General features: G+C 49.5%; 6 protein-coding genes across 6 annotated transcripts; 2 read left to right on the top strand and 4 right to left on the bottom strand.

Moving 5' to 3' along the window:
* Positions 1–11: 11 nt before the first annotated feature.
* Positions 12–1153, bottom strand: N7457_006279 (5'-methylthioadenosine/S-adenosylhomocysteine nucleosidase family protein; the record flags this gene model as incomplete). Its single annotated transcript, XM_057177323.1, has 2 exons — positions 12–1090; positions 1147–1153. The coding sequence occupies 2 exons, from the start codon at positions 1151–1153 to the stop codon at positions 12–14; spliced, it is 1086 nt and encodes a 361-aa protein (XP_057031625.1).
* Positions 1154–2031: 878 nt separating this feature from the next.
* N7457_006278 (uncharacterized protein) lies at positions 2032–4405 on the top strand (the record flags this gene model as incomplete). The annotated part of the gene is made up of 2 exons (XM_057177322.1): positions 2032–2155; positions 2208–4405. 2 exons carry the CDS (start codon positions 2032–2034, stop codon positions 4403–4405), a joined length of 2322 nt encoding a protein of 773 aa, XP_057031624.1.
* A 2039-nt stretch (positions 4406–6444) lies between these two features.
* coaT (acetyl-CoA hydrolase ACH1) lies at positions 6445–8162 on the top strand (the record flags this gene model as incomplete). The annotated part of the gene is made up of 3 exons (XM_057177321.1): positions 6445–6587; positions 6643–6883; positions 6969–8162. 3 exons carry the CDS (start codon positions 6445–6447, stop codon positions 8160–8162), a joined length of 1578 nt encoding a protein of 525 aa, XP_057031623.1.
* Positions 8163–8746: 584 nt separating this feature from the next.
* N7457_006276 (uncharacterized protein) lies at positions 8747–9099 on the bottom strand (the record flags this gene model as incomplete). The annotated part of the gene is made up of 3 exons (XM_057177320.1): positions 8747–8762; positions 8825–8949; positions 9004–9099. 3 exons carry the CDS (start codon positions 9097–9099, stop codon positions 8747–8749), a joined length of 237 nt encoding a protein of 78 aa, XP_057031622.1.
* A 620-nt stretch (positions 9100–9719) lies between these two features.
* Positions 9720–10017, bottom strand: N7457_006275 (uncharacterized protein; the record flags this gene model as incomplete). Its single annotated transcript, XM_057177319.1, has 2 exons — positions 9720–9814; positions 9912–10017. 2 exons carry the CDS (start codon positions 10015–10017, stop codon positions 9720–9722), a joined length of 201 nt encoding a protein of 66 aa, XP_057031621.1.
* Positions 10018–10200: 183 nt separating this feature from the next.
* Positions 10201–10503, bottom strand: N7457_006274 (uncharacterized protein; the record flags this gene model as incomplete). The annotated part of the gene is made up of 2 exons (XM_057177318.1): positions 10201–10451; positions 10482–10503. 2 exons carry the CDS (start codon positions 10501–10503, stop codon positions 10201–10203), a joined length of 273 nt encoding a protein of 90 aa, XP_057031620.1.
* Between the last annotated feature and the right edge of the window lie 4077 nt (positions 10504–14580).

Genomic DNA, 14580 nt, shown 5'->3' with positions numbered 1-14580 from the left:
TTCGCTGCAGGTCACCTTCTGCCGATGTTCAAATCCTTTCCTACAGAGACATTGCCAGACCCCGAATTTTGCACCCCTTGACCGCGAAATATGGACTGCGTAGGTAGAGAGCTGCCAGTTGACAACTCAGACCTATACCGGCCATGAGCCTCTGTCGTGGCAGAAGGCTGCGACGGATCCACGTATGAAAGGAGCTCCTTGGCGCACCCTGCAGCCGCAGCCGCAGCATAATGCTGCCATGCGTCGTTCTTGTGAGAGTCTGCATAGTCGGAGATGCCCCGGATGGCGATACACGAGTACCCCGTCGCGATGCCTGCCGCTTCCATCTCAAAGCACAAGATATCCCCCATCACCCTCCCATCCACTTCTGCTGCATTCGATGCGCTCCTTATGACTTGATCTCCAGAAGCAATGAGTCCATAATGAATCTTGGGAATCGGCTTCCGGGTCCGACGAGAGACCAGTTCTTTATTGTCACAGCGCTGACAGGTTGCTTGGTGAGAAACATGACGATAGTCCGACTTGAAAAGCTCATCTAGCTCCGTAGGTCGCTGATACGCATCTCGAAGATTCTCGCTTTTCTCAAACATAGCTGACATGAACTCGGGAATCTTGCTCTGCGAAACCCGCTGATCAGACCGCATGATATCCACAGCACTTCTCAGAATCTCGGATGGCGGCCAGAGATATCCTTTCAGGACGATGCCTTCATCCGTGCTCTTACCCAAGTCGTATTGGACCACACCGCCGTGCTGGCCATCAGGCATACTGACAACAACGTCCCCCAAGCGGATATCATTCTTTGCGCTTGGAACGCCTCCCCCGATCCCGACCATCAAGCGTAGCTCGATCGATGGAAACGTACGCGCCATGTCCTTCGCAACCACGGCTGCCGCGCTCTTCCCCTGGCTTCCTGGAAGGCTAGCGAGGATCACATTGTGGCCGCTGAGCTCTCCTAGGATATATAGAGTCGAGTCGCCCGGCTTTCTGGGTAAACGGGAATGTTCCTTGTCCAGCATGTAGCGGACGGCGCTCATCTCAAATTCCAGAGCGCACACGATCCCAACGGTGTATGCTTCGTAGCTAAGTTCTGCACGGTTGGTTAGATAATGGTGTTTCCTGGTTGAGCTGATATGGCTCGTTTACCTGCCATCTTGGTGGTTTTTAGTAGTCGTATGACTGAGGTTATAGGGTAGTTGAGGACTTCAGACAGAATGATATCCTCTGGCGATAACAAAGATATGTGAGACAGTACGATGTAAGCGTGCCAGCGCACTAACCCTCTCCAGGGGTTAGTTAGTGCGCTGGCACGATTAGCTGCTGCTGTAGTCTGTAGGTGTGGCACTTAGCCGCCTTCCAGCCTCATTCAGAGGAGGGGGCGGTTTATTCCAATGTAGATGTTGAAGAAGTAGGTCACTTTGGTACTGCATCGCCATACAAAAGGTACCTGAATTGAGGCTAGATTTCAAGGTTTCTGCCCCCTCGGACTAGTAGGCAGAGATCAGAATATCAGCATAAAATCAAAGCATTCTTCGATCTATAAATAGTATATGTGTAAAACGCGGAGTAAAATAGCAGGAGAGTTCCTTAAGTCTTACCATGGTCAATTAATGTATGTGGAAATTTCAATGGCCTATATTATATTATTTTAGTCATTCATTCTTTTGTACTCGTAGTCATACAAAGTCGATATGTACTTACATATCTCAAATGAAATGGGCGCTTAGAAGTTACAACGATCATTTAATCGACATCTTCAATCGAGGTACGTTTTGTATGGCGATGCAGTACAAAAGTGACCTGTTTCCTCGGCATCTACGTTATCCAACCTACGGGAATCGACGGGGGCGGAGTCAGACAAGAGGATGTGACTGGACTCAAGGCGGCTAATTGGAGTTTCAGCTCGTGCGGGGTAGCGAGAGACAAGTGCACAGCCTTGCTACCTACCTCACCGTCAGGTTCAGCCTACCTACTCCGTATAAGTCTTCCCAATAGCAGATAGCCTTAAGGAAAACCACGATCAACAGAGTGATGAAGCGCCAGGCTAAGAAGGAAATACCGCCAGAGACAAACACCGCTCAATCCTCTTTTCATGGGGATGGCTTACAAAACAGCGGAAATGGACATATCACAGTGGGACGGGATATAAACATAGGTATGGTGTATACTCTTACATACCTTAATAAGCTCTGCTGACAGACTGCTAGGAAATTCGAGTGATGGCTCCTCGGACTGTCAACGAGCCCTCTTTGTGACGGATCCCCATGAAGACAAGAACGCATTAAAGCGCAAGAAAGGAGGCCATGCTCCTGGGACCTGCCAGTGGATACTCCGTACGAAAGAGCTTACTGCCTGGCTTAGTTCTGGAACGGCAATGGATCCCCAGCGTCAGGCGAACCAAGTCCTTTGGCTTCACGGGAACCCTGGAACTGGCAAATCGATCATGGCTATATACCTCACAGAAGAGCTACCGACAGCTTCATCCAACATGGACGGGGCAACGCTAGCCTACTTTTTCTGTGACTCTGGGTTTCACACACGTAATAATGCGACTTCCATTGTTAGAGGGCTGCTTTACCAGCTCGTTGGACAGCACCGGCATCTTCTGGATTACATCTTGCCAAATTACCTTACGCGTGGGGCAGAACTATTCACGTCGTTCGACGCTCTCTGGAACATATTCATGGCTATGGTGGCGGATCGGAGTATAGGTCGAACATACTGTATCATTGACGCGCTGGATGAATGCGACCAAGAATCGCAACAGAGCCTATTGTATCAGCTTGAAGAAACCTTTCAGAGTGGAAATGTGTCGCCTAATGTTCGGATATTGGTGACTAGCAGGCCATATCCGGAGATACGCGAACGTCTGGAAAGGTTCCCGAATAAAGATTTGGCTTCTTTCTCCGAGGGTCAGGGGGATATTGATCTTTGCATCAAGGAGAGAGTGAATCATCTGGCCGAAAGAAAAAGGTACACCAACAAGCTCCAAGAACAAGTCCGCAAGATTCTCCGAGACAAAGCCGAAGGCACTTTCCTCTGGGTTGGTTTGGCGTGTGACGAACTGAAGGATATCCCTTCAAACCGTGTCATCAGTGCCTTGCAAAACATACCGAAAGGGCTTAATGCAATCTACAAGAAGCTTCTCGAGACGGCCTCGGAACGGAATGAGACCAGCGGCGAAGATCTCCGACGTCTCCTGGGTTACATGGTTGTAAGCTTGCGACCACTGACTGTCTCAGAGCTATGTGAAGCATGCCAGCTGCATCAGGAGGAAGAAGACTTTGAGACAAGAATCCAGTTCACACACGATAGCATTGATTCGTGCCGCTTGTTGATCATCGTTCAAGACGAAAGAGTCCTTCTATTACATCAATCAGTGAAGGACTACCTCGCCGGGGCTAGCTCGAGCTATTTTATCGGAGAGCTCGAGGCACATGCTCGCCTTGCATATCGGTGTGTTGATCTTCTTATTGCGCAGTTCCACAGCGTGGATCAAGCACATACTAGTTTCTCAGATTATGCAACTTCTGAATGGACTAATCATGCACGGATGGCCAAGTCAAGTTTCAAAGTTCAATCTGCACAAACGGAGTTTTTTCAACTCATTTCTCCTTGTCGCGAGCAGTGGCTAAAGCGAGCCAGGTCACCGACGGGATTGCGGATTCCAAGCAAGTCCTCCATCTTTCACGTAGCTGCACGGTGGGGTATCTCTGCTTTAGTGGATCATGCGTCCGACTTGGGATTTCAAGAATCCCACACAGACAGGTCGACTCAAATTGTTCATATCAATTGCTTGGATCGTACTGGTAAAACGCCTCTCGAACAAGCTGTTGGGTCAAGACATGCGAATGCTGTTGGTGCCCTTCTGAGCCGAGGTGGGAAGGTTACTACACAGGTCGTGGAGGCTGCAGCTGAAAACCATTGGAATGGTAAAGAAGTGATGACATTGCTGCTCGACCGCTGCGGAGACCAGATCACTATCACGGACAAGGTGATGAAGGCTGCGGCTAGAAATGGCGGACAGGGTGAGAAAGTGATGGCACTACTCCTCGACCGCCGCGGAGACCAGATCACCATCACCGAAGAGGTGATGAAGACTGCGGCTAAAAGCTGGCAGAGTGGAGAAAAAGTGATAGCACTACTACTCGACCGCCGTGGAGACCAGATTACTATTACTGAAGAGGTGGTGAAGACTGCGATTGAGAACTGGCAGAGTGGGGAAAGAGTGATAGCACTACTACTCGACCACCGTGGAGACCAGATCATCATCACCGAAGAGGTGGTGAAGACAGCAGCTAGAAACTGGGGGAGTGAAAAAGTGATGGCACTACTACTCGACCGCTGCGGAAACCAGATCACCATCACCGACGAGGTGGTGAAGACTGCGGCTGGAAACTGGTAGAGTGAAAAGTGATGGCACTACTACCGGACGGGGCCACGATCATTCTCAAGGCAATAGAAGCCTCCATTTCATCTGGAAATCGTTAGGTCACGATTCTATGGCCATCAATTTACTTTCACGCTCCTTGACTAAAAAGAAACAAACACGGCGACTATCTAATTGCATTTACTGCCTCATGTCTCTACCTAGGTACTCCCCAAAATAATCTTCCGGTGCATGTAATTCACTGATTCGTTATAGGGCCCAGGAGACAACCTCTAGGAACAAAGTGGTGAAACTGATTTCGATCCATCATGTATGATCTGATGGTATAGTTCGTGCGTCAACTGCCCCGGGCTATCGAATGCCTGTGACCATTGAAATATTGCATTATCAACACTATCCATTCGAAGCCGTGTTCTCTGCCTACCTCATATGGCATTGTGGAGAACATTTCAGGCTCGTCGACCTACGGTATTCTTTGTAAACCGTTCCCCAGCCTTATCCAAAGTTACAACTCCAAAAGCACCAAACATCTGGCACCTACCTCGAATTCGCATGCGTATTAGAGATTCTTGCCGGAGACAATTGCACCCCTTGAAGACTAGCCTCGCAGGGTGCCAAAGGAGGCAGCGGTCTGGCGCCTTGTTGGACTGCCCACTGCCTGGCATTCGAAGAAAGAGACCCTTATCGCTGGTGCATTGGGCAACATGGCAGTTGATTTTGATCTTCTAACGGGTCCTGTGGGGAGATGCAATTGCTAGTGGGGCCGAGAGCACATGAGCGATGAATTTCTACCGATGAGTTTATATTATCTACACGAATTGTGTTTCTTATATACTCTTTGCGTATAAGTGAAACACCACCAAGATACTGGCGTGTCTATTATTAACCTTGGCTGAGCTATTTTGTCCCAATGAATACTAGAGCAGTGGTTTAGCGACCTTATTTATCCTAAGCCATCTCAGGTTTAATCCCACAGAATTATGAGGGTTGAGGATAAAATGAAACGTAATGGATGTGGAGTCCTGACATAGCGCTTAGTCAAAAGTGCCCTTTTGGTTGCAATTGGCATTTGCTACGGAGTACACAACCCATAATTTGTTCAAAAAGACTAGAGAAAAATGGCTGCATTTGTCACCCTTGCCACAGCTACCAACCTGGTTCAAGAGACAAGTACGTCAAGGAATTAGGGCTTTTCAGTACACCTTAGATCGCCTAGTGCTTGCTGATAATGCCTGCCATGCGGCTCGATCGGCTCAGTTCTGGGGTAAAAGGATAGAAATCCCGGATCATCGGCTTCTTTGACTGAAAGCGGCTCCACTAGCCGCCATATATCTCCAATGGTGGCTATCGGTGAAGCCAGGATTAGCCAATTTGGCGTAGTGCGAAAAATTCCGTGCGGCCGAGCTGGGATAACCGACAACGTCCCGAGACGTGGAGTCGGGGGAAACTCGGGGAGATCGACGATCTCCTTTTTCTCCTATCGGTGGTTTACTTGTGCTTCATGAATTTGGTGATGTTTGGGAACTGCTATTCGAACGCCGAAAAAGACCGACGATACTTGCTTCATGGCTGGATGCACCGAGCCTATCGACTCCGGGAAGCATGGAAGGTAACTGGTTGCAGGACAAGGATTCCGCGGGCCCGCCGAGTTGAGGCCGAGACCCGCCGAGTCAACACCGGTGGTGACGTCAGGATGAAACTGTCGAAGAGCATCATCGAGTGCGAGAGTTGGAACAACTGGGGAAACAGAATAAAAATGGGGATAGAAAGAAGATATCAGATCGAAATTGAGAGCCGCAGGGTCTGGCTTTGTCTTATAGATGCGCTCTCTGAAGCGTTCACTTCCCCAGAAGTAGAGCTGTATCAGACACACACATTCCAAACTTTGCCTTCTTCCGGAGACATCGGCCTCGAATTCCTCTGTGGGGACCTATAATCCTGGTTGCCCGTGGGGTTGAAGAAATTACTTATACCCCCAAGCTCCCCTTTTCTCTCTTCTTCTTTTTCCTACTTTTTTTGAATCTCTCCCCTCTTCCCCATATTATATTATAATCATGGCGGCTTCTGCCCTCCTGAAGAGCCGTGTGCGGCGGCCATCGTACTTGAGCAAGCTTGCCAAGGCTGAGGATCTCATCCACCACTTCCCCCATGGCGCGTACATCGGCTGGTCCGGATTCACCGGTGTTGGTTACCCTAAGTATGTGTGACCCGGGATTGCAGAGTAGAAGAGCAGCACTCTAACATCCATTCAGGGCCATTCCCGTTGCTCTTGCCGATCACGTCGAGAAGAACAACCTCCAGGGAAAGCTGAAGTACAACCTGTTCGTGGGTGCCTCTTCCGGTGCCGACACCGAGAGCCGCTGGGCCCGCTTGAACATGATTGAGCGCCGCACTCCTCACCAGGTCGGAAAGGAGATTGCCAAGGGAATCAACAATGGTCAGATCAAGTTTTTCGATAAACATCTGAGCATGTTCCCCTCGGATTTGGTCTATGTAAGTCTTGATGATCGACGAGTTGCAGAAAGAAAAAGAAAAAAAAAAAGGATCGACGCGCTAACCTTACCGCTTTCGGGTTTAGGGCTGGTATACTCTGAACAGAGAAAGACCTACTATCGATGTCGCTGTCATTGAGGCCACCGCCATCACCGAATGTGGTGGCATTATTCCCGGTGCCTCCGTGGGTGCCTCCCCCGAGTTGATCCAGATGGCCGACAAGGTCATCATCGAGGTCAACACCTCCATGCCTTCCTTCGAGGGTCTGCACGATATCACTTCCGCCGAGCTGCCCCCTGGACGCAAGCCCTACCTCGTCGTGAACCCCGAGGATCGCATCGGAACCAAGCACATTCCCATTGACCCCGAGAAGGTCATTGCCATCGTCGAGTCCACCACCCCCGACGTGACCCTCCCCAACTCCCCCGAGGACGAGGGCTCCCAGGCCATCGCTACCAACCTCATCGAGTTCCTCAAGCACGAGGTCAACCACGGCCGTCTTCCTCCCAGCCTTCTCCCCATCCAGTCCGGTATTGGCAACATCGCCAACGCCGTCGTTGGTGGTCTCAGCAAGGGTGGTGCCGACTTCAAGAACATGAAGGTGTGGACTGAGGTTCTCCAGGATTCCTTCCTGGACCTCTTCGACAGCGGCAACCTCGACTTCGCCACTGCCACCTCCATCCGTCTCTCCCCTGATGGATTCAAGCGCTTCTACGAGAACTGGGACAGCTACGCCCCCAAGATCCTCCTCCGCTCGCAGCAGGTCTCCAACTCCCCCGAGATCATTCGTCGTCTCGGCTGCATTGGCATGAACACCCCCGTCGAAGTCGACATCTACGCTCACGCCAACAGCACCTGTGTCATGGGCTCCCGCATGCTGAACGGTCTCGGTGGTTCCGCCGATTTCCTGCGCAACTCCAAGTACAGTATCATGCACACCCCCAGTGCCCGTCCCACCAAGACCGATCCCACCGGTGTCAGCTGCATCGTTCCCTTCGCCACCCACATCGATCAGACCGAGCACGACCTCGACGTGATCGTCACCGAGCAGGGTCTCGCCGATGTCCGCGGTCTCTGCCCCCGTGAGCGTGCCCGTGTCATCATCAAGAACTGCTCCCACCCCGACTACACCCCCATCCTGACTGACTACCTCGACCGTGCCGAGTTCGAGTGTCTGCGCAAGGGTATGGGCCACGAGCCCCACCTGCTCTTCCAGGCCTTCAACATGCACAAGAACCTCCAGGAGAAGGGTACCATGAAGATCGACTCTTGGGAGTAAATCTTCTAGACTCTTGATTCAGGGCTCTTGAAACCCTTGTTATTCTAAAACTTGTGGCGAAGCGCCACATTATAGGCGTTTGGTATATCTCATTAGCGGTTTCTGTAAATATTATACTTGGAATATATCATTCTTTTCCCTTTGTCAGCTTTGATTCTAGTAGGATGTAGATGGTTAGTCCGTGGTAGTTATCTCTCACTTGGTTAGCGTATTCTCACCTTGAAGTCCAATTAAAGTATTGATCTACCAAGGTGCATAGGAAGCGTACATATTCCCCAGATCCGGCCATTCACATCCTCCATGTGCACATCATAATGCCGTGTTACAAGACTAACAACTAAAGCTTATCTCAAGATCTACCACAAAGCATAAAGAATAGGAATAAACCATATATGATATTCAGGAATCTCCCAACAAAAACTGTACAGCCATAGTTCGGCTCACCAAAACTCCCATTCCAACTATGGTATAATCACAATGCTCAAAAACCCACAACTCCAAAGCAAAGCCATGCAATCATCACAATCCTGATCTTTTCAAAAAAAGCAGGCGCAAGACAAAACGTCTAAGGAAGGATAGAGGTATCAAGCACCGGTGAGTCTATAAAAGGTCAGCCCCGCATTCCGGAAGATATCATAAGCATTGAGCGAGGTAGAACATACCGAGTCCAGAGCGATGCTAGGAAACCGGGCTGCTCGCCGGGGCGGCGAGCCGCCCAGCCAGATTCGACGTTGTAGTGCTTCACATCTTGTAACCCGGCGAAGAGGCCACGGCCGGCGGTTGCGCGCTGGAGGAGGTGTTAGTATGTACGGATGCGTGGTAGATATGGGATGGTACATACGCGATGTTGTTGAGCAGATTGGCGAACCCAGTAATCAGCGCCGTAGTCGTTCTGCAGACGGGCGTGCTCGCTGTCATTGGCTTTGTTGGCAGGCATGTTGATTGGTAGTACAGTATGTACAGTTGAGGTATAGAGGGATCGAGTGATCGAGTGTCCGAGATGTATATGAGAAGATGCTGTGGACAAGATCCGTGTAACGCACTTTCCTTATATACAACGAAGGATCTTCACTGCCACGCACCCGACCGTATGGCCTGACAGTCGGCATTGAAGCACATCTCTGGTTTCCGAGATAGACTCGGGACCTGAGCCGTGAGTCTGTTTGTGGGGGGCGACGATCGGATAGCATGATCTGTGGTTCGCGTTGGATTGGCTACGGGCGTGGATGTTTGGGAATCGTGACGCTGTTAGAGGTCGAACCATACGGGAATGGCCGTTTCCGGGGGATCAGTGCCATAGAGCTGGATGTGGTTTTTTGCTTATTTGCCGATTGTTATTCGACATCAGATGATGGGGATGGGGGTTTGGTTGGCTGGGAGGGACTTTTGGGGTGTGGCATGATCGGGGTGGCACGGTGATGGGCAGATCGAGGAAAAAAAAATAGGAATGGGCTCGTGAGTGGGCTCGTGAGGATATGTAATTCTACGTCTTTTATTGGAGCTTTTGAGTTATTTTGATCTATGGGATAAAGATTTTGGGTGTTATGTTGCTGTCGTTCATGTCGCTACTTCGTGAGACTCCTTTTCGTTGTCGCGCACCATAGCGCCTCCATCGGATTCATCAGAGCGACCGTCTATAGGTGGAGCTGGACCTGGAAACAGGTAATCCGTAGTTAGGGAGGAATTACTCACCAAAGCTAACAATTGGGTGTTAGCCAGAACATCCGGTGGGTTATAGATCGAACCTACCAGAAGGGGGTAGGTAGGCTTGACCCCTTGCGCTCAATGTTGCCGCCCAGCCAGTCCTCAAAAAGACACAGGAAGACTCCAAACGCAATGCGACATCAGTGAGCATTTCACTGCTGAAATTGCTTCAAGCTAGGGATGACCAAGGTAGAGGAGTGCAAAATCCCAGCCTCATTTTCCGCTGCGTAAATCACGCACGTCTTGATCCCGGGGGCGCGATATGAAATCCATTTCCGTGTCTTCTGAAGCCCTTGAGTCAATATTGAGACTCATATCGGTGCTTATATCGATACTAAGTAGCCATTGTAGGTCTGATGGCGTGGATGTTCCTGTGTTGGAAGCTGTTCTGGATGGTGATCTCTTCCAGATCCTTGTTTGTGACGACACCGTCGACCCTGAAGTTTTGACCGATGTCCATTTGATCACTGATCACACGCATCTGGTTGCCCTTTGAATTGCGTGTGAGGAAGGTAGTTGGAAATTTATACCCGAGGCTATCGAGTTCAATAGTTCGTGGGAGGAATTCGCCATCCTTCAGATATGCTTAGTTAGCTGAGCCACATAGAAATTTACGATTGAACACTCGATTTTTCATCATTTCCGGGCTATTTTGTCTCCGCAGTGCCTCTCTCTCTCGGTTTGAATGGACTTGGGCTCACTGTTCAGCTTGTTTCCGGGCTCGGGATGGACATACCCTAATTTAGGGTATTGACCCCGTCATCAAGGCTGTCTATCAAGTCCCCACCAATATCTTTATAATGATCGCTTTCGACCTATCAATTGGGTTCTCTCATTGTCTCGCCAATATCGTTAAGAGACGATGATGTTGAATTGAACTGGTTCCACGGTAAGACATGCTGGAGGTTTCTGGTGCCATCAACGGGGCTCGGGAGTTTGATAAAGAGAGGACATGTTTCGAGGGAAAGCTGAATGGAGGCAGAATTATAAATGGGATGAGCTCTTTATATATAGAAGGGGTACGAGGGGTACGAAGGGCCCAGGGGCGAGCAAGCATATGAAGCTTCATGGAAAATAGAGACAAGCTGGGCTCATGACATAGGGAAATATATAGATGATGGTCCCGTGCGAGGGTACTAAGAAGAAAGAGAAGGAGAAGGAGAAGAACAAACCAATTCTCTGATTCTGGGAAAACAGGGCTATTTATATGTGCAACAACCAGCACCAGCAAACAATCTATCAAAGAGCCAGCTAGTACAAACACGGAGGTCTGGGCAATCAGACAGAAACTGAGAGGCAGAGCCATGTCAATAGGCCTGTATACAACATTTCTGGGGTAATAAGAGCCCGGAGATATTAGTCACGGATGGAAAGGCGGGTACTATGAATCTCCAAATGGTACAGCCTCTCGTCTTCCTAATCGCCGGTAACTGAGTTCATACTTATGGACCTCATTCTTGCTCCGGTTTCCTGACCTTGAGACCCATTGACTTGGTTGCGCTTTCGTTGTAGCACTACTAGACTGGCGTTAGACCGCAGCCACGTGGAAATAACGAATACTGTGAAGAGTGAGTAGCCTGAAGACCAGCACTGTGGTTTCCATGGCCTGTTGCTGTCATTGCTTGGTGGGACCATTTCAATGCGCTGGCAGGCGGCCCTCACGGATATTATTCAGCCCCCCCAAACAAGCCCGAGCATGAAGATAGGATTATAATTTACTTCTAGTGAGAATCTCTATATGTTTCCTCAGTAACCTGGAGAGCTTTGTAAGAAAGCAAACTACAGCTAATCATGAAGTTGAGGTTCGAACTTATCAGGACCAAAAATGTTGTCACCAAACGGGAGCAAGTTGAAGCAAGGTGCTATGCCAGTGGCTACTACGGAGTAGATTCCGGGACAGCAGTATTGCTTCGGTCATCTTCGGTGTTACGTGCTGCAGTTCTCTTTTGGTTGTACCAAGTACTTCGTACTCCGTAATCGAAGCGGAATTAAATAAAATGGAAACCAAAATGTGTTTCATGATATGTCGCCGTGACGTTGATATATATCGGCAGTGATGAAACATGATGATATAGAACTGCTGCGTGCGTTGGGATGATATGTAGTATGCATAGATGAAATTGTTTACTCCGTACAATTATATGGATTAGAGTAAAAGAGCCGACGAAAAAGAATGACAGGAAGTATACTCCGTACTCCGTACGGAATAATGACCGAGCAGTTATCAGCGAATCTAGAACGTTTCTGCCTGAAGATGGAGGCACACATTCCACCAACTGACACTCTCCATGTGGCCTGTGTAATACAGATCTCTTTTTCCAGAATATCTGAGCTGTGGAATGCCACAATTTAGGTTCACATTTGACACATCAGAAAGAGCCCGATCTCCAAGTCACGAAACACCAGACAAGATCGGGCGCCCAAACATAAGGCACCACTCAAACGCAGAAATTTCCCCGGAACATAAGCCCACCCTGTGAGGACCCTTGGAACCGTTTATATGATGAAACCAAAATGTAGACCTAATAGATCCATTCCCAGAAAAATTACACTGGACTCTTCACGAATAGAACTCATTTCCCAGACCCCCAATCCACAAGTCCACACGCCGACCCCTGGAAGCCCCTGAATAGCCTCAAAAAACGGCACCGCCAAGGCGCCGACCTGAATACCGACTCCGATGATTCCAGAGGTGTAGAAAGCCCAGATCCGCTCTCATTCTTGGCTGTGAGTCCATTGGAATCCTGAGAGGAGCCAAGAGTGTTTTCGGCGGTCTGGATCGTTGGGTTTGTCTCTTTGTGTTGGACTCCGTATTATTCGTGTTATTTATTCAAGGATTTACACGTGAATCTGTACTCCGTACCAGAAATGGTAGTCGAGGTTAATGGAAGTCTGTTATTCAAAATACTGGGTCTCGGTACACAATCGTATCATTCAACCACGAATTCATTGACATGATTCGCGGACACTGCCAATAGCCCAAGCCAATGCCGGTGGTACACACTTATCGACTGTAAACAAAGCAGCCTAAGCGCACAATACACCTTGCATTCAGGAGCCGGACACTAGCTTTGCTGTACTCCGTACGGAGTACTTTCGTTAGAGAATACATAGCGGTAATCTCCACACGAGAGTTGCGCCGGCACACACCGTGATCTACTCCGTACCCCGTGGACGAGTTACGATCGTCGCTCGAAGAGATCCAGAATCTCGCCCACCTTGTGATCAGCAATGAGGACATGGAGACTTGCATTGACTTCCTCGCGGGGGCCTTGCTTCAGTAGTTCTACGTGATACTCCGTATATGCAGATACGACAGCAATGCAGCATGGATGGATGTCACTCGTATCAGTTAGTCAGACCGGTTTGAATATCCCCGATATACTAGACCAATGCTATGCTATGAGTAGCAGGTGGTTTGTCGACGAACACGCGCTCTTCCTTGTTTACGGTTAGGTAAATTAATTGAAGTACACAAGCTTCCTGGACTGTCTGATAACTGCTTTTTGACTTTGTTTTGGGCGGATGATCGGCTCTTGGGGAGTGTGTGTGCCTCGGTGACTGGGGATCGTCAGGGGCGGGGCAGAAAACAGCGCATATTGAAGTACAACAAACAAGTTGTGTGTTGTTCCCATGCAAACAGCAATGGATGAAGCATGACGTGAGGGCGATAGAAGTGACTGCAATTGCAGATGAACACATGGGGGTATGAAACACTTCAGTTGCTCTCTTGGCGTGTATGTTGTATGTGCTCCGGGACCGTACGGGTAAGGAGAAGAAGAAATGGAGAAACGGTAATGGGCGTGATACAGCTGTACTGGGAGAGAATCAAGATCGGCGGCGCGGAAATTAGAGGTCCCCTTTCGACCAATCAGAAGACGTAGGAGGTCCGAATTCAGCTGCCACCTTGCCCTTTCGGGACTGGCCGAGGACGCTAGGATATCGGGCCCCACTTGGCGCAGGAAGAGAATTTCGTGTTTTCGGTTTCCTGTTTTCTGTTTTCTGTTTTCTGCTTGTTGCTCTACCCTTGGGGATTGCTTATGCCAGTCTGTTTCAATGAGATGGCTGCATGTGAGTTAGTCAATCTAGTCAATCTACTCCACAATCCTTGGAAGTATCTAGATCTTTGTTTTGAACAAACCTTCTCGGGTAAGCAAGAGTCGCACGGGGGCAAGTTTGCCACCAAGTAAGCCACAGAGGGGCGGTAGCAGTGCCTTACGTTGTCTGACAGGATGTTTGAAACCCCGGCCTCGTTTAGGTATAATGTGGCTTTACACGCGGCTAGGAGTTGGGAAGAGACAAGCTACAAGACCCTCACGGCGGTAAGGGGAAGACTATTCTTGGTGTGAGACAGTATCACTATTTGGGAGAGTGCTAGTCCCGAAGGCTGAGCAGGAGAAAAAAAGGAGAGGAGGACAGTCGACGATCCGTGCGGGGACTGTTGTATTGACCAGAGTAACATTGGAATACGAAGGTATTAGGTCTGGTCGAAATGGCCGTTGGGCGATATAATTTCGAGATGCATCTGAGCGGTGTACCTGCATATCAAACTCGGTCTGGACGAGTACTCTCCGTACGGAGTACCTGCACGCCTGAGATGCGAATCTGATAAATACGAAGATGAACACAACGAATAAACGACTGCATACCAGACACACTCCGTACAACATACACTCTCTCCACTCCTGCCCGAGCCGTGCGGGCCAACCAGAGA

Source organism: Penicillium paradoxum (genome assembly GCF_028828445.1).
Source record: "Penicillium paradoxum strain IBT 22861 chromosome Unknown utg000005l_segment0_segment0, whole genome shotgun sequence".
Classification (NCBI taxonomy): domain Eukaryota; kingdom Fungi; phylum Ascomycota; class Eurotiomycetes; order Eurotiales; family Aspergillaceae; genus Penicillium; species Penicillium paradoxum.
The sequence above is the reverse complement of the archived record's forward strand: the minus strand, read 5'-3'. Positions and strand labels throughout refer to the sequence as shown.